General features: G+C 34.5%; 1 protein-coding gene and 1 pseudogene across 1 annotated transcript in view; both read right to left on the bottom strand.

The window, feature by feature from the left end:
* Positions 1–25,529, bottom strand: part of MYO16 (myosin XVI) — a 360,482-nt gene that overhangs the window by 16,440 nt on the left and 318,513 nt on the right. The window contains exons 12-13 of the mRNA XM_037067733.1: positions 13,079–13,144; positions 2,806–2,933 (exon numbers count right to left, since the gene is read on the bottom strand). Of these exons, the coding sequence (XP_036923628.1) occupies positions 2,806–2,933; positions 13,079–13,144 (194 nt within the window). The remainder of the gene's footprint in view (positions 1–2,805; positions 2,934–13,078; positions 13,145–25,529) is intronic.
* Positions 5,472–8,753, bottom strand: LOC119002043 (COMM domain-containing protein 8-like; annotated as a pseudogene).

A 25,529-nucleotide genomic window follows, 5' to 3' on the forward strand; every position in this document is an offset into this window, starting at 1 on the left:
AGATTATAAATTTACCAGAAATTTTAGGTTGTGCCAATCATGGGACCATAAAAATTCTTAAGTTTACTTGACCAGCCTTGTCTGCTAAATCTGTACATGGCAGAGGCCAAGCCTGTGCTGCTTATTTCACAAGTTATGTGTGTGTGCAGCAAACAATATTAATTTAGGTTGGCTCAGCATATAGTTAGGATAATGGATATTTTTCACACTGTTCAAACAGTTAATTAAAACCATCTAGCAAGGCCTTTACAAAGTCAGAGGTAGATCATGGTGGACTCCAGTTACAGCCCAGGAGAAAAATTTTAAAATTATTAAAAACTTTTCCTCAAGATGAAGCCTACTGTGCCACCGGGGTCCATAATTAACAAGAAAACAAAGTAAATTAATTAAATTTTGGAAATAAATTTTTTCAGACCTAGCATTAAGTTGTAGGATATCTATTCTAGGAATATTTATGTTTTGATCCCCAAATCTTAAAAGAAGTGCTCTGGCTGGTGTGGCTCAGTGGATTGAGTGCTGGCCTGCAAAGCAAGGGGTCGCTGGTTTGAGTCTCAGTCAGGGCACATGCCTGGGTTGTGGGCCAGGTCCCCAGTAGTGGGTGCATGAGAGACAACCACACACTGATGTTTTTCTCCCTTGCTTTCTCCCTCCCTTCCCCTATTAAAATAAATAAGTAAAATCTTTAAAAAATGTTCTTTACAAGTTGTCTATGTATATACTAGTTATGAATCACAATAGGCACTGGATAAATGAACTTTAAGCAGTGTACTTAGTTGAGTTCTAAATTTATTAATTTTAATATATTAGTATAAATGTAGGAAGTCTTTAGATTTGTCAAGACAATAAAGGAGGTTGAGAAGCTACATAAAAGAAGACAGAGAATGACTGTAACAAGTCCTTGTGATCACAGATTGGTTTTTCAATTCTGGATACCAGCACTGGGTGATACTCTCTTCAAACCTAATAAAGAAATCATTTTTTCAGAATAAGTGGTTGATACATGATGTCTTAGCCTTTAAAAATTAGTACCCACAGGCTTCTAATAATTAGTACTCACAGGGGTACTAGTTTTGCAGAATATTAACAATTCCTAACTAGAAAAAAGTTCTGCAAGCAACACATGTAGAAATCTTCATGGAAAACTCGCTGGACATTGTGAGCTCAGTAACAAGCAGACTTCCAAAAGATATGAGACCATTGGTTCCTCAGAGCTTCACTAGATACCAATATGTTTCACAAAATTAAGTGGATTCAACAATAACTTAAGTAAATCCATGGATTTGTTCCCATAATTTTAGGGAACCGTGGAGGAGGCTGTTGTTGAAAACCTTGTCAGGACAGCAGCAGGAGACTCATCCTGCACTCGTGTCTGGTTGTGAGAATGGTTAAGCTTTGCTGATGCTCAGACGTGAGACTCTTAGGCTCATGACCCAGATACTGTATCCTAGACAAATTCATCACCATCTATTAATTCACATTATTGGGTCCACATCCCCAATTCACTATTTACCAAATTATAAGACCCTGTTAACCCTGCTAATACTCAGTCATCTAATCACAATAATAATACCTATCTCATAAGGTTGCTGACACAAGGAATAATATGATAATGGAAAGCATTTAGTAAAGGTCTAACACTTAGCAAGTTCTCAATAAATGTTACTCGTTATTATCGTCAACACTACCATGCACTCCTCACAATCTCACAAGTTTTAAAAAGTGTTCTCTTTTTGCAACAGTATGTCCAGAAAATACAATAGATAAAGTAAATAAAAATAGAGTTGTTAGACTCAAAATGGGCAGGGCCACTCTCCAGTGCTTCTCTTATCCTGGGGACACTTCAGAAATAGTGTGAAAACAACTACTTCCTTGCACATTATTTTAGAAATAAGAATGCTCAAGTTTGCAACCCATAAATCTTATCCTCCATTACATTATTTGATCAAACAAATAATGTAGAAGTATATAAAAATGCTTATTTAAATATTTAAATGTCTCTGGGTTCTTTCCACATGCCCTTTTTTATACTCCTTCATTTCACTTTGACTAGTGTTGTGCAATGATTTATTCACACAGTCAGTTTTCAACCAACACCAAGGGTCAGAATGCAGGCAAAGTTATGATTACTTAGAGAAATCTCCTCTTTCAGAGGTTTCTCCTAGTGTAAAACATAATTCTCAATGCAGATCTTATTTTAATTCCTAAATATGTCTTTAATCTTTTATCAATGCATAATCACATTTCATCTCCAATTCTGTGGTATTTATTTAAGGTGTGAAGAATTTTTGCTCAAATAAAAATCATCCTCCTAAGCACCTTCATATATTTATGAGCTAATGTCACCATTATATTTCTATAAAAATACTTTTTATGTGATATATAATTTTTGTGAAATATGAGCAAATGTAAATACCTAGAAGCAGGGGGGAAACCCACATTTACAAACTAATAATTTTTATTTTGTTTTTTGGGTAGCACCACATTTTAGAGAACTGTGGTATAGATTCACTAATATTGGGATCCTTTGTTCCACCTTTTATTCTAAGGCTTGAAAGCAAAAACACTCTGGTTCTGAGCTGTAAATCTTCAGAATGAACTGAGTTTCAGGTTAAGTTTGATGATATTGATTCAGCCACACTTGAAGCTTTTTTCAACAAGATGTTTCTTATTTGTAAAGAGTCTAATGTCCTTATTGCAAAGATATACCAGACTGCAAACTGCTGAGAAAATAAACAGATGTAAACTGTAATAAATGAGGAAAATTTTACAGCCAAATCCTCAGGCTAAGCGGCAGAGTGGGTTTACCTGAGAATGAAGCACTGGGGTCGCTGCTCCAGAAACAGCTGGTGAAAGGCCCTCTCCGCGCAGGAGAAAATGTGAGGTGGCAGAGAGGAACAGGGCTGCCCAGTGCTGCTCAGGTAAAGCTGGGACACCTGGAACAAGGCAGCACAAAGACAAACATCTCCATAAAAAGGCTTCAGGATATCAGCTGACTTATTTCCAAAACACAAAAGTGAATTTATCTTGAATTTTGAACCTCACTTGTAACTACAAAACATTTGCAAAATTCTGCTCTTCTCAGCACATTTTAAGCAATCATAATGATAAAATGGAGGCTTATATTTGATCCTTCATTACTAGGTTCACAGACTTTAAATTATTCTGCTGTCTTTCAAGAGAGCAACTCGCAAACATCCAGTTTAATAGATAACCATGAAGTGAACTGAAACTGATAATTTACATCAAATACAGTTTCTCAAATTTAATTTCAGTCACATAGGATAGAAATAATTTTTAGTTTGAATAGAAGGCATTTGCCACTGAAATGCATATGAATTTGTAAATTCCTCAGAAAAACACAAATTTAATTAACTGAACTTCAGTGACAGTGATTTATGATGATTGCCATGGTGATTCAGTGCCAGTATTTTTAGTCCTTCTGATTTTCTAATGAAATCATTTACATTTGAATAAACGAAGTGATAGGAAGACTTCTGAGTCAGAAAGAGATATCAGGAAATAATTTTTATTTTACAAAATAACTAGCCTGTTTCTTCAAAGATGCCAAGACTGAGAAGTCCAAGAGAAGACTGAACTGCTCCAGACTGAGGGGACTGAGGAGCCTGGTGGTTGGGGCACTCTTCAAGATGGCCTGGGTCTTAGGTTACCTGGGTATTAGTGGGACAATGGGGAAGGCTGGAACAAAGCCTCTGGATTGGATGACAGCAGTGCATCAGTGGCAACTATTTTTTGATGGTTGTGTGGAAGTCAGATAGGAGAATGCCTTTGTTTGTATAAAGAATGCACGTGCATTTCCTACAAACAAAGGCATTCTCCTATCTGACTTCCACATAACCATCAAACATTGGTTTTCCATTTCAACACTGGTGGGACAGCATTCCAGCAAATTATTTGAAAATGGTTGAGGGAAAAACTTGTTTGTACCATTTGTCTGCAAATTTTCCCTAAGTTTGAAGTTATTTAAAATTATAGGGGAAAAGAATGTTAAAAGTAGAATAAATAATCTATAGTTATAAGACATAATTAGATAAATCTCACAAACATAACATTGAGTGGAATCTATCACATACATAAATCTATCATACACATAAGAAAACATACTCCATGACCATGTACATAAAGTACAAAACCAGGTAACACTAATCTATACTGTCAGATGTCTGATCAGTGGTGCCGTGGGCCAAGTGTCTGTAGTGATTGGAAAGGAAGAAGAATGGGGCTTCTGGAAAATTCTGGTAATGTTCTATACCTGAGAGCTCACGAACATCTATTAGTTGGTATACTTACAAATGAGCCCTTTTCCACTTGCATTACATCTGGATAAAAATTTCAAAAAGCCTAAGTCATTAAACCATTAAACACTGTGATTCTGGTGCAGATATGAAAAAGGGCATCACTAGAATACACTGCATGACTAACTCAAGACATTCACAAGTGTGAGTTTGGTGCCCAGCAGGATTCTGCATCCTTTATCCATATAGAAGCAAGTGGTGTTGAGAAAATTGACCAAGTGTTTGTAAAGGAAACAAACATTGAATTCTATCTCATGCCATGTGTAAAAATAAATTCCAGAAGAACCTAAGTCACAAATATAAACAGCAAAGTTTAAAAAACTTAGACAAGTATATAGAATAGAATTGTCATAATTTGAGTAAGAAAATGAGGGTCACAAACAAATTTTAATGGTATAGATGAGTCAATTTCACATCACATTCAATATCTCTTGTGCAACCACACACACTATAATAACAAAATAAAGCAAAGACAAAGTCAAAGCAAAGACTGAGAGGAAAATAAGCTGTGTATATAATCAACAAATTGCAAGTGTTTTCTAAATGACTCAGAAATAAATGAGAAAAACTGAGAATATAAGAAAAGTGGACAAAGAATATAAATGAAAAAGAATGGGCAATAAATATAAGAAAAAATGCAGAAACTCTCTGGTAACAAGGGAAGTGCCATCCCAAATAAAGGAATATATTACACATAAAATATTGGTAGTTTTATCAAGGCTAGTTTAATAGTACTAATAATAGCTTACACTTGCTATGTTCTTGCTGCTGTTCTCAGCACTTTGTACTCACTAGCTCATCCAGTCCTCCCAGAAACCTATGATGTATGTATGAAAATCATCTTCCTTTTTATAGGTAAGGAAATTGATGCAAAGAAGTTATGAACTGGTCCTAGGTCACATGGCTAATTAGTGGTGGAGACTGATTTCCTGTCAACTGTATAATTTCCTGTTCTTTATAGAAGCTGAATAAATTTTTATCTTTGTAATCTCAACTTGGTAGCTTTCTCAGCTCAGCACTATAGTACACTGAAGGTTTTCTGAACACACAGTATTCACTCTGTCATATCAGTGGTAGCAGTGGAATCTGATAATGTTTGTATTATTCCAAGGAATAATGATTAATGGAATAATTTATTATTCCATTAATCATTTGCAGTTATTCCAAGAAATTTATTAGCATCTGCAGCTCTTCTTTACTCATCTCAACAGAATACAGTTTGACTTCACCATTTTTTTTTTACATGTAGATGAAGGTTTAAAAGTTGGGTTTGTAATGTAGCAATGTTGTCACTAGAAAGTGTAAGCTTTAACTGCCAATCAAAATCCTTAGCTGTGCAGAGGAAATATCAGCTGCTTCTTCCAACAGAGCCTGATTAATTTCTTCTTTCCTAATTTTCCAGAATTTCATGATCGCTTCTTGATTAAATGAATTCAACTGCTAGATATCTCTTCATCAGATAAATTTTTACCAAATACAGCTTGAAAAAATTTGGTGATATCTTCCAGAACATGTATCCATTCTGTGGAATCCTAAGCACTTTGATAATTCTGGCAGAGAAGATAAATTCAGCCACAAATGCCATTAGTTTAATTTAATTGTGTGAAGAAGCTGTGGGCCCAATTCAGCTGGACGCTTCTGCAGCTGCCGCCAATAGGACAATGTTTTAATACTATAAAACACTATAGGGCATTTAGAATAAATTAACTAGACCCAAACCTTTTAACATTAAAAAATGTTGGAAAGCACTATGGTTAATGTTTTTTAAGCATATGTTCTCTGAGAGAATTAAAATAGAAAATAATGGTACATGCATTTTTATTGCCCATGTAAAATGCATATATATATATATAGTGAAAAGATTAGATGAGAGTATAATAATTACAGGATAGTGATTATGATTGCTTATAAAAGGAATAAGGTGAGGTGGAACTTAGTCTGTGTTCACAGTACACTGCCATCTAACCTAAGACATCATATCATTAAGGCGTGTCTTTACTTTCTGTACTACTCAGAAAATAAGTGTTACAACTAGGCCAGAAACCAATTGCTCCTTGTCAAATCTTTAAAGTTGCATTCTGATCATAGGAGTGTATGTAAAACAATGGATTTTTTATTTAAAATATTTTTAAAATATGAGACTCATATGATGGTTTGTACACAATTGTCTATTGTATTATACTTGAACTATTTGTATTTTGAATTATTTCCAAATTAAAATGAATATTAAAACTACTTTAATGATAGTTATATATATATTATAATTCATAAACTCACTAGGACATTTAGCCCAGCTTTATTTCCTTTTATGACAAATTTCTGTCTTTTTTGAAAACTTGGACTAACACTCTTTCACTTCTCCCCAAGTCCAACGATTTAATTTTGACAAAATATTTTCAGACTAATCTGTTTTGTAAAATCCTACTGAGGATTTCATTAAATGCTTTAAGCAAAGAGAGATGTAAGAGAGCTAGGAGCATATATGAAGGAAATTATTTGTACGTAGAGTGCATTCACATCCCTACCCCATTTCTTCATGTATATTTGGAATTACCTACTTTCCTTAGGCTAGGTTTCACTAGAGATTCAATATGTAATGGATTTTGAGTGTCTGAATAGTTTTTTCATGATAACCAAAGTAGTAACTTTTTCCAGTTTCTTTCTCCTTTTCATGCAATTTTAGAGTTTGTATTGTAGAATAATCCATTGCTACCATCTGATAATTCTTTGCATGATGCTAATTCTATGCTTTGTATATAAATATCAAACAGTAACTTTAACATGATACTGTTTTCTATTTAATTATTTATATCAAACCTTGAAGACTTTCACTTACATAAGTTCTAACTTTCTATTGGTTATCATTATCATTATCAATATTACTGCTCATTCTCATTTGGTGCAGCAAATATCACTTCCTCTCCCACAGGCTGCCACTTCACCTTATTCTCTCCCCATCTGTGTCATTTCAGATCAAGAGGATTCAGTTCAGTCAAAATTTTATGTGCATCTCTTTTTTTAAAATTGATGAGCTGACATTACATCATCTTCATTTGTGGTTATCTATAGTCTGTGCTAGACTCAATTTCCAATGAACAAAGGCCCTTCTTTATGGATCAATTCCCTATTTTACACTGTGCAATGATGCCTCTTAATAAACTGCCAGGAGATCACAGATCTTGCCACATCCTGATTTCTGAAGGCAGCCATGCAATTTCATAGCTCTTGAGCGGGCCATTCACAGGCCTCCTGTGTCAGGATTCTGGTGACCTGTGGAATCCCCAATGCCAATAGACTGAGTTAACATGGACTATAGTTTCACACTATAGCATGAATTTGCCACTCTACTTGCCCGATTGGCCGTCCTGTTCATTATTCATATACCTACATATATAGATGACACAACTTGGAAAAATGTTTTGTTCAAAGGACCACATATATTAAACATGTATTTCTCTGGACTCAGCACCTTGTTACTGAGAATGGTCTGTCATGCATTTGCTATGTGGTCATATGATCTGGATTTAAATTCTGTCTCTGCCACACTCAGGAAAACATTGGACAGCTTATTTAATATCTTTAAGTCTCAGCTTATCTATCTGCAAAGTAGAAATAAGTATTCTCATACTGATTGGGTTGCTTTTTGAGATTAAATGTGATAATACATGCAAAGCCTTTTGCAGCAGGTCTGCCATGTAATAACAAACCCTAACCAGGGGTGTCCAACCTTTTGGCATCTCTGGGCCACACTGGAAAAAGAAGAGCTATCTTGGGCCTCACATTAAGTACACTGTGACATGTAATCACAAAAAAACCTCATCATGTTTTAAGTAAATTTATGTTTTTGTGTTGGGCTGCATTCCTAGCCATCCTGAGCCACATGTGGCCCATTGGCTGCAGGTTGGAAACCCCTGCACTAAACAGGGCTGGTATTTTTTCCCAGCCCTGTTCCTCCATTTACAAAACCCTGCTCAGCCACTCTAGCTATTCGTCAAAACCAACATGCCTGGCAATGGTACTACTAGGAGACCAACAGCAAACAGAATCTAAAATTAAGCAGAGTCCTACCCTGGGATCCCACACAGATGCCATGTTAGATATTGGGAAAACTTAATCTCACTGACAGTTAAAAGACTGGGTACTGCTCTGTTTTGTATTGTGCAGATTCAGAAATATTATCTTGAAAAATTATCCCCAGGCATTTTATGCTGAATGGTGTCAGCATTTTGTTCATGGAGTTTCAAGGTGATGCATCCTTGGTTTGTGAACTCCACAGTAAAACTAACAATGAGAAATATCCAAAGAAGATCTAAAATTGCTATGTGAGGGGTCGATGACTATTCACTGCTCAAGCATTTCTTTTCATGAGTCACTGGTTCATTGGTTTTCTGATTACTGACTTTGCCAATGCATTTGACCAGGCTCTTCAGTGGTCACCATAGTGGCTGTCATTGTTGTCTGCCCCCTCTCCCCTGCCCCTCCTCCTCCTTAATTTTCTGTTATCTTTCTACCTCATTCTTGAACATGGTGCAAATTCTGAATTATTCCTAATTGTGCATGCAGTATAGAATCTCAATATCACTTCAGTTTAACCTCCAAAAACTTCATATATTGTATTTACCCAAATTTGGTTTTACTAGATGAAATGTTTTCCTCTTCTTTCATTTTCTGTGTTATCAATACTCTTACTCTCCCAGACTCACAAATTCAAAACCCATGTCATCAGGTGACATTCTCTTCTTCTACTCATTCCTCAAAGAAAATTACTCTTTGAATATTACTTACTATCTTTGCATAGACTCACTCAATGTCTTTCCTTTTTTCTCTTTACCAGAGTACCAGTATTAGGCACTGATAATAATTCAAACTTCCTCTTGAATTTTTTCAGTACCTATGAACTAGTCTTCTTGCTGAAATATCTCTTTTCCTTAAACTGATGGTAAGAAACTTAAAACTCTAATCATATCCTACTTCTTCTTGTCCAATGTTTTTTTATTTTCTAAAAAACAAAACCCAAACTCTCTAACTTTATAATCTAGATCTAAAAACTAAATTTTAATTATTTACCTTTTTGACCCCTTTAATTTGTCAAATTGTTCTATGCATTTCTCCAAATAGCCCCTTTTTTTTCATCTCCATAATGTGGCTCTAGACAGTTCTGCAAAATATACTCCCTTTTCCCTTATCAGAATCTTACTCATTCTTTAAAATTTGCCCTAATCACATTTTTCCATGTAATACCTTTATTAACCTAAGATTTTTTTCATTCTAACCTTTTGACATGTCAATTAATGGTGTACAACCCCAATAAAGATATTTTCTGTTTCTTGTACAAGTAGAGTCTGATTTTTATCATATTTTTACATTTTGCTTTTAGAATGTACATGTAGTACTGAAGGACAGAGACTCAGCATCCTTAAATATCTAACACAACATGTTATATTTCATAGACTAAAGAAATGTTTATTGGCTTTATAAAGTATTTCTGTCCCTAATATAAGATTGCTTTGTTTTGTAAAGGCTATTCAGAAAGATCTGGCTACTTTTCTATTTTCTCCTTCTCCCCAATCTCTTACGTGTTTAAAATGAGTGATGATACTTGTCTTTAGCATAAATAGGCAGCATACTAATGCATTTCCCCTGTTGGTTATACTTCATTTAAAACTGTCTGCCACTGCCCTTCAGTGCCATATCTCCCCAGTGTTACCATCAGATCAACATTGCTTATGGCAGCAAGACACGTAATGAACAGGGCTGCTTGCTGTTATGTTCATATTAGTATCAAAACAAAGTTTGCCATAAAGGGTGTTCTACATCCATGATTAATGACCTTCTAGATAAGAAACATTATGCAATGGCTTAATATAACACAGTTAATGGTATTAGTAATAACAAAATAACACAAGGCACAGATGGAGGTTGTGGACTTTATTTTTTTCAACATGAAACAGAAGTCATTTTCCTGGTTTGTATAATCTTTATAGACATGATCATACTCAATGTTTTATTTTCTTCTTTCATTAAACTAATCAACATGGGAGAAAACAAGACTATTTAAATAAAATTTATCATTTAAAACAATAAACACACACATAATTATAATCAATAGATACACATAAAAAAGAAACTTTTTCTTGTGTGTCCATAGGACAATGAGGTCATTTAAATATGGTTCAAAACATGAGTAGCTGATTTAAAGTTACAAGATACTAATATTGCAAGGTAGAATATTAGAGAATGCTCACTAATTCATTCTAAAAATTAAATTCTTATTTTTATCTAATATCTATAATTTTATGAGTTATTACTTGTAGAGTAGAGGGTAAAAACTATTTGATTCTACATAACATATGTGAATTCTCAAGCACCAGATGCTGTAAAATTTCATTACAGCCCATTAAAAGTGGGTAATTTTACTGTGAGCTTTATATCAGTGCATATTTTACCAAAATATACTTATTTCCCATTTACATTCTATGTCAGAGTCAGTTGGAAATGATATATCAAAGTCTGATACTTATAAATTATAGACTGCATTTGCCATTTTAAATTTTAATTAAATGTTCTGGCAATGATCTTAATGCATTATATTCATTCTTGCAGTAATAAAGAAATGTATCTCTTAATGTTTTGCTTCTTTCATCTATTAGCATGTATTTCTGAAAGAAATGCAAATACACCATATTATCAGAAACCATGAAACTGCCATATTGTATATACCCACAAAATAACAAGTTTATTACATTACAATATACAATATTATATGGCAGGTAATATCATATTATAACAATGTTATATTTTTCTTAATACTTATAGTTTGACCTCCAGCATTTAAATAATATTTATATAGGTATATATATTTTTATTCAATTGTTTAAAACTCACTTTTGTCTCACCATAAGATTCATACTCATTCTACAATCAAAGGTGACACTCTAATATAAGCCAGGAACAATATATCAATAGTTAACTTTTAATAGCACCTCTCTCTCTCTCTCTCTCTCTCTCTTTCTTTCTTTCTCTCGCTGAAAGATACATACAGAATTTAAAAATAATGGAATTTCAATGAAGCTTACTTATTTGAAGGCAAATAATCTTCTAATACCAATGCAATAAAATAGAAATAGGCTATCTTATAGCTATAATAAAGTAGCTAGAAACAGACTAATGATCTCACCTTGAGCCACTATAAAATCTAGATAAAATACAAATTAAACACCTAATTTGAGACCTCTGAAAATCATCAAAGCAGCTAGAAATTAAGGGATCAATATATTGGAGAATATAAAAATGCACTAAGCTCAACAGGATGTTCTGCATAACTTTTTCTGATCATACATTGCCATTTTGCAGAGTAGAAAACTTAGAGGTCTCATAGAAAGTAAACAAAACTATCTAAAGAATCAAGTAGACATAATATTTCAGCAGTTTAACAGTGCTTGGAAGACACAATTTCAAGTTCAGGTCTCAGTAACCAAGTAAAACCTAGATGCACATCATCCCAACTTCTGAATGGGGACCTTTAAGGGGGCCACCTTATGCTTAAGGCCAAACACAAAGTAAAGGAAACATATGGAATCAAAATCATCTGCCTATAATTTATTTATTCATCAGAAAAAAAACTTCTTGGAAAAAAGATAATACTATCCCAGCCTTTATAAATATTTATATAAAAGGCTCAGGATTCAATCAAATTTTCAAGGAATGTCAGTGAATAACATCCATGCAATGGAAACCAACTGCCATACACACTGGAAACAGACCCAGATATTGTTAGATACTATAATTAGATTAGATTAGAACTATCAGAATCATTATTATTGAGAGTTAGAGATACTAGAATAACAAGTTGTAATTAATCAGGCATATATTTTAAATTAAATTATTAACATGTTCAAGAAAATAGGTGATGAAACAAAGAATTTCATCAGAGAACTAGAATCTCTAAGTATAAAATAAAAATTTTAATATTGGAAAAAAACAGCCAATATCAATAATTTAGTAGATGGTTTTATCTGCATATTCAAAATATTAGAAGAGAGAATTAGTAATTTAGTCAACCAAGTAACCCAATAGTCTACTAACCAGACTATAGGATAAAGAGAAACATATGTAAAAAAACAGAAAAAAGTTTATATTTTATAGTATTCATATAATAAAGAAAATCATAATAGGAAACATATCTTTAATTGAATAATAATAAAATCATGAAATATCAAAGATATAGAATTTAGTAAAGCTGTGTTTAAAGCAAAATAAAAAGCCTCAAATATTTATTTAGGAAAAGCAAAATATCAGTGAATTAACTAGACAACTTAAAAGTCTATCATATTCAACTCAAATAAAGTAAAAGGAAGAAAAAGGTGAAGATAAAAGCAAAACTCAATTGTATAGAAAATAAATATGCAATAGAAAACATTTAAAAGTCAAGCATTTTCTTTGAAAAGATGAAAACAAATAACAAATCCCAGCAAATAGATTTTCAAAAGTCAGAGAGAACTCAAATTACCAACTTACAAAATGGAAAGAAACTACTCAAAATCCTAAAAATATTTAAAATAGTATTATAATTCTACCCCCAAATCATTAAAGATTTACTATAATGAAGAGAATCATTGTGTAACTACTCAATTTAGAATTTTCTGAAAAATCTGTCCTCATCTATTGTTATGTTTTTTCTTTTTAATTGGTCATTTGGTATATATAGCTATATCCAGTGAGTATTGTTCTACACTATCAAATGGTATGTTAAATTTTATACTCACCAAGGTGGAATAAATTGGAAGCTCTTTGAATGGGTTAACAAGCAAAAGGATGTTCCCAATATAAGTCTGTTGAAAAAAAGGAAATAAATAGTTCTTGAACTATATAAATAGTATCTTCAAAATAAAAAAAAAACACTGTGCAATATAAAGAATAAATAAATATTATACTTTAATATTTTGCAAATTGTTTTAGGTTTGTAAATAAACAGAAAAGTCAAATTCAAATAAAATAAAGCCAATAGATTTGTTCCACTGAACACATAAAAAGTATAATGATTAGATGGTTTTGTGAAAACCAGACTAGATTTTTAAAAATGTAAAATTAAAACACATAGCAAAATGTACTGAAGGAAGTAAATGGGGTAATGAGTTGCTACAGAATAATAGCACATAAAATACATAACTGAAAGGTTGGTAAAGCACAGAAAGCAAATAAAGATACTTTTTAATTAAAGAGGACAAGTACTGAGATAAAAAGGCACATAGAACAAAGGAATCAAATAGAAATTAAGAAATAAATGATAGATTTAAACATAAGTGCATCAGTAATTACATCAAATGTAAAGCTACCAAATGCTCTCATTAAAAGGTTTGCTGGGGCAGCAGTGAAGGGAGATGGAGGGGGGTGTATGGGGAGTAGATGGTGATGGACTGAACCTTCACTTGGGGTGGTGAACACACAATACAGTGTTCAGATGATGCGTTGTAAATTGTGTACCTGCAACCTGTATAATTTGGTTAACTGGTGTCACCCCCAAAATTCAATGAAAAGGGAAAAAAGGAAAGAAAAAGATCATCAACTGGGTTAAATACTATGTGCTACTCCAAACAGAAACATTTTAAATACAAAGGATAAGGAAATTTGAAAGTTAAAGGATAAAGCAAGATGTACACAAAAATAGTTACAACACAAAGGTGGTTTAGCAATACTCAATTCATAGAAAATACTCATATACTTTAAGGCAAGAAGTGGTACCAATGATAAAAAATGACATTTCACAGTGATAAAATAATAAATCAATCAGGAAGATGCAATGATTTCTATGAGATTTCTATGAGATTAAAATCTAAAATATGTAAAGCAACAATAGCTTTAAGAATAAAAACATGAATTTATAATGATAGTAGGAAATGTTAACAGTTTTTTCTGAGTAACTCATTTAATAAGCAGACAAATTTTAAAAATAAATAATTAGCCATTTAACCAGCAGACATATACAAGACACTGTTACCAAAACCAGCAGAATGTATGTATATTGTCTTAAACTGAACACAGGACAGTTTCATTACATTTAGAGGATTTGGGTCCCACAGAGTATATTCACTGATCATAGTAAAGTTAAGATAGAAACTAATAGTGGGTATCTAGAAGATCAGCAAATGTAATGTCTGTAAAAGAAGTTGAATTACGCCTAAAAACCTTTCCACAAAGAAAACTTAGACTTGTCTGGCGAATTCTACCCAATGTTGATGCACAAAATAAATAAATGTTATACAGATTATTCCATTTCAGTCTTAAAAGCCTTACATGAACTGTATATTTAAAATGTAACTAGTATATTGAAAGAAATATTACAGACTGCTGTTCTCTCTCAACAAAAAATATGCAAAAATTCTGAGCTAAATATTGATAAACTAAATTGCAATAATGCATTCATGAATAATAGAGCTCAACCAAATAAACTTTATTCTAATAATGCAACATGGCTTCATATTAGATTAACTTTTATTTATTTATATAAAATATTTTATTTATTTATCATTAGAGTGGAAGGGGAGGAGAGAAGGAGAGAAATATCAATGTATGATTGCTTCTTGTTTGTTCCCTACTGGGAACTGGCCTGAAACCCAGGCATGTGTCCTGACTGGGAATCAAACTGCAGTTGTTTGGTTTGGAGGCCCATGCTCAATCTACTGAGGTACACCAGCCAGGGCAAGATTAACTTTTAGAATAAAAGAACTAAAAGAACTTCTATTAACTAAAAGAACAAAAGTCATATGATGGTCTCATTAAATGTTGAAAATATTTAATAACACTTGATGCCCACTTTTGATTTAAAACAATAACTTTGAAAACTATTAATACACTAGAACTTCCTGAATGTAATAAAAAGTGACTATAAAAAGTAACACCATGGCATAGCTACTGCAAATTTGCTGAATCACAAAACACTGAAAACTTTTTCCCTGGATACAAAAATGAGACAGGGTTGTTTATTATTGTCACCAGTTATCTTTTTATTGACAGTCCTATCCCATGAAATAATGCAAGAAAAGAGAGTAAAGAAGAAAATCAATTTGAAAAGAGGACAGTAAGGGTTATTATTTGCAGAATAATTGGAAATATATGCAAAATCTCCAAAAGAATCTCCACATAAGTTAATATATTAATTTGGTTTATGAATAAAAGACAAGTTTGATGAATAAAAGACAAAGATGGAAATAAAATATTGTATCTCTCTCAGTCATAAACAATTAGAAAGTGAAGTTTGTTGGTTGTTAACTATAAGAAAATAAGATTAATTAGGGCACCAAAATTAGAAAAATAGACAAGTCTTCTATATAAAAAATTTAGAAATGTTCAGAGAAATTAAAGATGACCTAAGGAAGTATAAAATAAGCCATCAAATTAAAAATAAAACATTGTAAAAATCTCAATTATTCCCAATACTCAGTTCAATACCAATAAAAGTACAATTAAAATGCACACATTTACTTTAAGATACATATGGATGTCTAAGGGTTGTGATTAGCCAAGATATTTTTGAAGAACAAAATCAGAATATTTGTTATATATTAAGATGTATTATATAGATGTAACAACTAAGTTATTTTAGTATTGGTTTATAGACAGAAAAACAGGTCCATACACCAAAAAAACAAAACAAAACAAAACAAAAACAGGTTTTAGAGATAAACCCACTCCCCATGGCCACCTGATTTATGACAAAGATGCCACTGCAATGAAGGATGCACATTCACATGTGAAAAACATGAATCCTGACCTTCCTTTTTAACCTTGTGACATCATTTCCATACTGTAAATGTTAAAGTTAAAACAACTCAACTTCAAGAAGAAAATATAGAAAAATATTGTCATGAGCAAGGCCAAATTTTCTTAACTGGGATACTAAAGCAACTTACCCCAAAGAACTTTATAGGAATTAAAAACTTCCCTTCATCTAAAGATGCAACTAGAACTAAAATGTGAACCACAAAGTAGAACTTACAAAGTGCTTGTAACACATGTATCTGACAAAGAATAGCCTGAATGTATGTTTTTAAAAAACCACCCGTGCGGGGCCTGCGCCGGCCCTCGACTTAGGGAATTGAGAGTCGCCCGGGCGATCCCTGTGGTACGGGACCTGCACTGGCTCTCGAACAGGCTCGGGGAGTCTCAGGCTGCTGGCTGGGCCCCTGGAAGACAGCCAGTCACCAGCTCCATCCCTACTCAGCCGGCACAGACAGAGAAACACAGGGAGTCAGGGTGTGGCTGTTGGTTTGGGAGAACTGTGAGTTGTCCTGTGTGTTCAGCCACAGCACAGGGAAAAGTCAGCACCCAAGCCTACAAGAACAGGAAAGCCTGGCTGGAAGCACACGCCCTCACGCCAGACCAGGGCTGGAAAACCTGAGAGAAAATCCGCTCTCAGTATGGCATGGGAGAGCGGTGCCAGTCTGGATCTTTGGGGGGTACTGGTGAGACCAGTTGAGCTTACCAAGGCACCAGTAAGGCCACACTAACAGCCCCTCAGGCTGCTGCAGCTAGTGAGACCATAAGAAAAGGTTTGACTAGCTGGAAACCAACCAGAGGAGTAGTGGAAGTGGAGAACACCAAGATACCTACAGGAGACTGCACCACTGAATTTCACAGGTATCCTGCCACAGAAGTTCACACCATAAACTCAGGGTACCAGAACAGATCAATTTAAGAAGCTGAGGACAACAAGAAGAGCATCACAAACAATGGGAAGACAAAGAAACAATCCCCAAATGAAAGAAAAGGAGGAAGTCTCAGCAAGAATGTTAGATGAAATAGAGGCTAGTCAACTATCAGATATTGAATTCAAAGCACTGGTTATCAGGAAATTCAAAGAGCTTACAACAAGCTACCAGAAACTACAGGGGAGCTACAGGGACCTCTCTGCAAACTATACGAACGTGAAAAAGGATATAGAAACCATCAGTAAAGGCCAAGAGGAAATGAAGAATACAATTTCTGAACTGAAGAACACAGTAGAAGGTATGAAGGGTAGGATCGATGAGGCGGAAGATTGCATAAGTGAGATTGCAGACAGGGTAGAAAGAATCTCCCAGACAGACCAGGTAACGGAAATGAGAATCAGAAAAAATGAGGAGAGTCTAAGAGAAATGCAAGACAATATGAAACATAATAATATCCGAATAATAGGAATACCAGAAGGAGAGGAAGAAGAACAAGGGATAGAACACCTACTTGAAAGAGTAATAACGGAAAATTTTCCTAAGTTCAGGAGAGAGAAAGTCACACAAATCCAGGAATTGCAGAGAGTCCCAGGCAGGTGGAACCCAAAGAGGCCTACTGCAAGACACATCATCATTAAAATGGCAAACCTCCAAGACAAAGAGAGAATCCTAAAGGCTATTAGGGTATCCTAATCCTAAAAGCAAGGAAGAAAAGGGAAGTAATATACAAGGGGGTCCCAATAAGGTTGGCTACTGACTTCTCAACAGAAACATTCCAAGCAAGAAGAGAATGGCAGGAAATATTCCAAGTAATGAGAACCAGAAGCCTAAAACCAAGGCTACTGTACCCAGCAAGGCTCTCAATCAAGATAGAAGGCCAAATAAAAAGCTTCCAAGACAAAAGAAGTCTAAAAGAATATGCCTCCACCAAACCAGCTCTACAAGAATTACTAAAAGGGCTTCTTTAGGAAAGGAAGGAAAAGAGAGAGATAGAGAGGCACACAGGTACACAAAGGGCAATGAATAAGTACCTTTCAATAATAACCTTAAAGGTAAATGGAATAAATGCATCAATTAAAAGACATAGAAAAGCTGAATGGTTAAGAAAGCATGATCCACACATATGTTGCCTACAAGAGACCCACCTCAGGTCAAAAGACCACCACAGACTGAAAGTGAAAGGCTGGAAACAAATTTTCCAAGCAAATGGAGAAGAAAAAAAAGCCAGGGTAGCAATCCTCATGTCAGACAAAATAGACTTCGAAAAAAGGGCTATAAAGAGAGACCCAGAAGGTCACTTCATAATACTCAAGGGAAGAATCCACCAAGAAGACATTAACATCATAAATATATATGCACCCAACACAGGAGCACCCAAATATATAAAGAAAATCCTAGAGGACCTCAAGAAAGATATTGACAGCAACACAATTATAGCAGGGGATTTTAACACCCCACTGTCAAAAATGGACAGATCTTGCAAACAAAGTGTCAAAAAGGATATAGCAGCATTAAACAACACTCTAGAAGAAATGGACCTAATTGATATATATATAGAGCCCTCCATCCCCAAAAAGCTAAATACACATTCTTTTCAAATGCACATGGAACATTTTCAAAGATAGACCACATGATAGGACACAAAATGAGTCTCAACAAATTCAGGAAAACAGAAATCATACCAAGCATCTTATCTGACCACAAGGGACTGAAATTGGAAACCAACCCCACAGGAAAAAAACCAAAACACCCAAAAGCATGGAGTGGAATGGTATGCCATTAAACAACGAATGGGTCAAGATTGAAATTAGGGAAGAAATCAAAAAACTTCTCGAAAATAATGAAAATGAACTGACAACAACCCAAAACTTATGGGACACAGTGAAGGCAGTCCTGAGAGGAAAGTTCATAGCAATACAAGCTCACCTAAAAAAGAGAGAAACATTTCAAACAAACAACCTAACCCGCCGCCTGCAAGAACTTGGGGAACAACAACAAAGACAGTCCAGAGCAAGTAGAAGGAAGGAAATAACCAAAATCAGAGCAGAACTATATGACATAGAAATTAAAAGCACAATTCTAAGGATCAATGAATCCAGGAGTTGGTTTTTTGAAAAGATAAACAAAATAGACAAACCTTTAAGTAGGCTCATCAAGAAAAAAAGAGAGAGGACCCAAATAAACACAATCAGAAATGAAAGAGGAGAGATTACAACTGATACCACAGAAACAGAAGAGTTTGTAAGAAATTACTATGAAGAACTCTATGTCAAGAAATTTGAAAACCTAGGTGAAATGGACAAATTTCTAGAAAAATATAATCTTCCAAAACTCAATGAAAAAGAAACAGAAAACCTGAACAGGCCAATAACAGCAGATGAAACTGAAGAAGTAATAAAAAAATCCCATCACACGAACGCCCTGGACCAGATGGTTTCACAGGAGAATTCTACAAAGCTTTTAAGGAAGAGCTAACACCTGTTCTGCACAGACTATTCCAAAAAATTCAAGAGGAAGGAAAACTCCCCAACTNAAAAATAAAATATCTGGGAATAAACCTAACCAAGGAGGTAAAAGACCTGTATGCAAAAAACTATACAACACTGAAGAAAGAAATCAAGGAAGACACAAACAAATGGAAACATATACCGTGTTCATGGATTGGAAGAATTAACATCATCAAAATGTCCATACTACCCAAAGCAATTTACAGATTCAATGCAGTACCTATTAAAGTACCAATGGCATATTGCACACACATAGAACAAACACTTCAAAAATTTATATGGAACCATAAAAGACCCTGAATAGCAGCTGCAATTTTGAGAAAGAAGAACAAAGTAGGAGGGATCACAATACCTGATATCAAACTGTATTTCAAGGCCACTGTAATCAAAACAGCCTGGTACTGGCATAAAAAAAGGCACATAGACCAATGGAATAGAACAGGCATCCCAGAAATAAACCCAACTCTCTACAGTCAACTAATATTCGACAAAGGGGGCAATAACATAAAATGGTATGAAAATCTCAGATATTCCACGCAGCAATATTTTTACCAATATGTCCCCTAGAGCAAGGGATATAAAGGAAAGAATAAACAAATGGGATCTCATCAAAATTAAAAGCTTCTGCATGGCTAAGGAAAACAGCATCAAGATTATAAGAGAAGCAACAGTTTGGGAAAACATATTTGCCAATGATACTTCAGACAAAGGTTTAATCTCCAAAATATACAAAGAACTCACTGGACTCCACTCAAAGAAGGTGAGCAACCCGATTAAAAAATGGGCAAAGGACTTGAACAGACATTTCTCCAAGGAGGACATACAGAGGATCCTGAGACACATGAAAAGATGCTCAATATAGCTAGCTATCAGAGAGATGCAAATTAAAACCACAATGAGATACCACTTTACACCAGTCAGAATGGCCATCATAAACAAAGAAACAAACAACAAGTGCTGGAGAGGTTGTTGGGAAAGGGGGACCCTAGTTCACTGTTGGTGGGATTGCAGACTGGTACAACCACTATGGAAAACAGTATGGAACTTTCTAAGAAAACTAAAAATGAACGTGGCTTTTGAGCCAGCAATTCCACTCTTGGGAGTATATCCTAAGAACCCTGAAACACCAATCCAAAAGAACCTATGCACCCCAATGTTCATGGCAGCAGAATTCACGATAACCAAGAGTTGGAAGCAACCTAGATGCCCATCGGTCAATGACTGGATCAACAAACTATGGTATATTTACACAATGGAATTCTATGCTGCAGAAAGGAAGAAGGAACTACTGCCCTTTGCAACATCATGGATGGAACTGGAAAGCATTATGCTGAGTGAAATAAGCCAGGCAGTGAAAGACAAATACCATATGATCTCACCTTTAACGGGAATCTAAACAACAAAACAAACAAGCAAGCAAAATATGACCAATGACACTCAAATATGAAACAGGCTGACAGGGTTCATAGAGGAGAGGGGAGAGAATCATGTGGGAAAAGGGAAGGGACTCACATGAATAAGTATAAAGGACACATGGACAATAAGTAAGGCGGGGGGGGGGATGGGATGGAGGTGGGGAGCACTGGGGGATCAGAGCAGGAAATATAAAACAGAAAAATGTACTTGAATAAGAATAAAAAACCCCCACTACATATCAAGAAGTAAAATGAACAAAAACAACCTACATTTAAATGGCAGCATAATTAAATAGGCAATTCAGAAAAAGAATCAGATGGCAACGTACACATATTGGTCAACATCATTAGTTATTGGAGAAGTTCAAGTGGTGCCACAGAGGTGCCACTGAAAAACTGCTGGAATGAATACAGTGTGAAAAAGCCAATAAAACAAGTAATATTGATCATGCTAAGTGTTGGCAATGATGCTGGCATTACAGTTCCAGGTAAATGCTCCTCAGAAATACTTATCGATGTGTGCTTCCAAAGAGATGTAAGATAGTTTATAGCAGTATTATTTATATAACCAAAAAGTGAAAACAACTGGAAGGTCCCTCAATTTTACAGTCAATAGATAAATTAGGATATAGTCACAATATATGTAGGAATAGGATATGTACAGGGATAAAAATGGGTAATTAGTGCCACAAGTAATAGTATAAATGAATATCAAAAACATAATGATAAGTAAAAGACGAAAGACACAAAAGAGAACATACTTGATGATTCCTTTTATATGAAATAAAATAAAGACAGATAAACCTATTATGTCAGACACCTTTGTAATGATTAGGGTGAATTGAGGAAAGGACTTCTTATGTTCCATTTCTTTATTGAGCTGCTTGTTATATATGTGTCTTCACCAAATAAAAAATCCATATAGCCATACACTAATAAGTTCTGAATTATTCTCTTTATATGTTGTGATTCAACAAATTTACTTAAAAGAGGGATTGGCAAGAATTTTATAGCCAAATGAAGAAGAAAAGAAATAAAAGTGAAATAATTGAACTGAAAGAAGACCTTATTAGTTTAGTATCTCAATATCATTTTTAAAATGTAGAGAATAAAAATGAAACTAGAAAGCGAACTGAGGAATAATTGAAAAATCTGCTCATTAAAGAAAATATTTTTTTCAATTTTAAAGTATATTTTATTGATTATGCTACTACACTTGTCCCATTTTTTTCTCCCCTTTATTCTCTCTGTCCTGCACCACCTCCTCCCTCCAGCATTTCCCCTACCTTAGTTCATGTCCATGGGTCATACATTCACATTCTTTGGCTTCTATATTTCCTATACCATTCTTAACCTCTGCCTGTCTATTTTGTGCCTGCCATTTATGCTTCTTATTCCCTGTACCTTTTTCTCCCATTCTCCCTCTCCCCCTCCCCACTGATAACCCTCCATATAATTTCCATTTCTGTGATTCTGTTCTTGTTCTAATTGTTTGCTAGTTTTTGTTTTTGTATTCTAGGTTCCATTGTTGATAGTTGTGAGTGTGTTGTCATTTTACTGTTCATAGTTTTGATCTTCTTTTTCTTAGATAAGCCCCTGTAATATTTCATATAATGAGGGCTGGGTGATGATGAACTCCTTTAACTTGACCTTATCTGAGAAGCACTTTATCTGCCCTTCCATTCTAAATGGATAGAGTAATCTTGGATGTAGGTCCTTGCCTTTCATGACTTGGTATACTTCTTTCCAGCTCCTTCTTGCCTGTAAGGTTCCTATTTATTTTTTATTTATTTATTCGTCATTCAAATACAGCTGTCCTTATTTTTCCTCCATTACTCTCCCCCTCCCTACCCAACCCCACCTCCCACACTCAATCCTCCATCCTGTTGTCTTTGGCCATGGTTCCTTTATACATGTTCCTTGATGACCCTTCCCCTTCTTTCCCCATTTATCCCCCCTCCCTTTCCTCTGGTTACTGTCAGTCTGTTCTTTATTTCCATGTCTCTGGTTATATTGTGCTCATTTGTTTTGTTAATTAGGTTCCTAAGGTTTCTTTTGAGAAATCAGCTGATAGTCTTATGGGAATTCCTTTGTAGGTAACTCTCTTCTTTTCTCTTGCTGCTTTTAAGATTTTCTCCTTATCTTTAATCTTGGGTAACTTAATTGTCCTGGTGTGTTCCTTATCTGGTGTGCTCCTTATTCCTGTCTGTTCCTCCTACCAGTCTGGATGAATGTTTCATTCTCCTTGGTTGTCAGACTTCTACACAGATCAATTTTCTGGCAGTTATGGTTGTTTATTGTTTTTAAATTGGTTACTATCATTCTTTTGGTTGTGCAAGGAAGTGAAGGCATTTACCTATGCCTCAATCTTGACCAGAAGCCAAGATAAAATTAAGATAAAATCAAAGTATAGCAACTCTAAATTGCATTTTCCTATTAAGATATATTTTTCCATCGGTCTAATTATTAAAGGAAACTGATACTATCTTGATAATATATTTTATAATAAACAATAACATCTACAAAATATGATGTGAACATTAATGACAGTAATAAAAATTTCTTTATGTAGATTTATACCATATTATGAAGAGGTCCTTTTGATAAAATTAAAAATTTTAACTGTACTGTGGAGAAAGAATTTTTAAAATCATAGAAAAGTAAAGATTTCTAAATCATTTTTCTAATAAATTACTTTTTAAAACAAAGTACATGCCAAGTGTTCAAAAGGGTCTTCTAGTTGAAGGTACTGCACAGCATAGCATATTGTACATAAAACTTCAGATAACTAGGCTAGCACGTGGTATTAGCTTGGAAAAAATGTGTCCATCCACATAATTTCAAACAACCTGGAAGTGAGAGATACTTCAGCTTCTGACATCAGCTTGTGCCTCTTGAAATGCTCTTATAAAGAAGACCTGCTATATCCAACTGGATCACCTTGAGGGGAACAGTAAGTTATCAAGGGACTGAGATGAGCCAGGCTCCATACTTGGCTAATGAGATGTTACATAATTTACTTTTATTTTGTGAGGTTTCTTTATGAGTCTCAAGTTCTACTAGTGTGTTTGTAAAGAGAATATTGCCTACATGTTTATCAACCATCCATGAAGGGATTTGATTGCATCTTCTATTCTCTGTGACTGTTGACAATAATTGTTCAGGGCATACAATGCCTTTATTCTGTGCATTTCCTAGCAACCAACGTGTCATTACCCGCAATTCAGTTTTTTTGTTGTTGGTTTGGGAACTTCCTACTGCTACAGATGGCGTGGAAACTTCCCAATTCAATAGCTCAGTGAAATGCTTTACATTTAGTTAAAAGAGAAATTTACAGACTATTTTGAAAGAGCAACTTGTATAACAAATTAGACTATAGCAAAAAAGAAGATGAAAATCTTTGTTGAACAAGGATTTTTATTAAATTAAATACAATATTTAATTTAATATTGAAATTAAATATTGTATCTTGGCTCTGATGGGCCAGTGGCAGCAGCAGAAGTCATATTCTGTGAATGTTTGCAGTAAGATTGAGGTGGAAATATGGAAGAAAAACAAGCATTAATACATTTACCAGGTACTCTGGTCTAAAAGCTAGAAGGAAGAGCGTGTCATTGATTGCAATGCAAGAGGCTATAGAAGGGACATTTTGAGAGGGTGGATATTGAGATCAGACTATCAAATTTGAAAATTTTAATCTCAATGCATCTACTAAACTACTACCATTGTATTTGTGGGAAACACTTGCTTTTATTTCCAGTTCATCATGGACTAGTGATGTTTTTTAAAAAACATAATAAAAATGAAGTCCTAGAAAAGTGAAATTGAAAAAGACAGACACACAAAACATAAACCTTAATTTTGTTTAATTTAACAGATAAAAATTAAACCATAAAAGAAAGAATGTGCAGGCTTAACCAAAGAATATATATGCATAATCCATAGACACAGACAACAGTGTGGTGATGGCAAGAGGGAAGCGGGGACAGGGGCTGGGTGGAAGTGGGCAAAGGGAGGGAAAACAGGGACATATGTAAAAATGTCAACAATACAAGTAAGTTAAAAATTGCTATAGGTTTCAAAACTCTTACTGTCATTGTAGACTGCTAATAAAAGGTTCACATATCCAGTGGTCCATACAATACACTTTGAGAATCACTTATTACTATTCAATAAATAATGTTTAAAGTGCTTGTCTATTCATAAGAGGTGCATTCAAATACTATAACATAGAACTCTTACCACAAAATTTATTATAGACAACTTAACTCTTCAATATTTCACATTTGGAAAAAACAAAAACCCTGCCGCACACAATGGCAAGTTTATATTTTATGTGCAGTTTAGCAAAGCAGGGAATATTAATTGTGGTGATTGCAGAGGGTATCTATGAAGATGGTCCACTGTGTGGAGGATTTAGAGCCATGGCTCAAATAAAGAGGTAGAAAGTATACAAAATTAGAAAATGCTAGGCCAGGCCTCTTGGTGAGAAAAATCAGTGGGGTCCTATTCTCACTGAGCTCACAGTCTAGTGTGACAGATAGACAGATGTTAATCAAACCACTAATGAGGTATATAACCACCTGT

The sequence above is a fragment of the Sturnira hondurensis genome, unplaced genomic scaffold (assembly GCF_014824575.4).
Source record: "Sturnira hondurensis isolate 20B ecotype Veracruz unplaced genomic scaffold, ASM1482457v3 Scaffold0017394, whole genome shotgun sequence".
NCBI classification, from domain to species: domain Eukaryota; kingdom Metazoa; phylum Chordata; class Mammalia; order Chiroptera; family Phyllostomidae; genus Sturnira; species Sturnira hondurensis.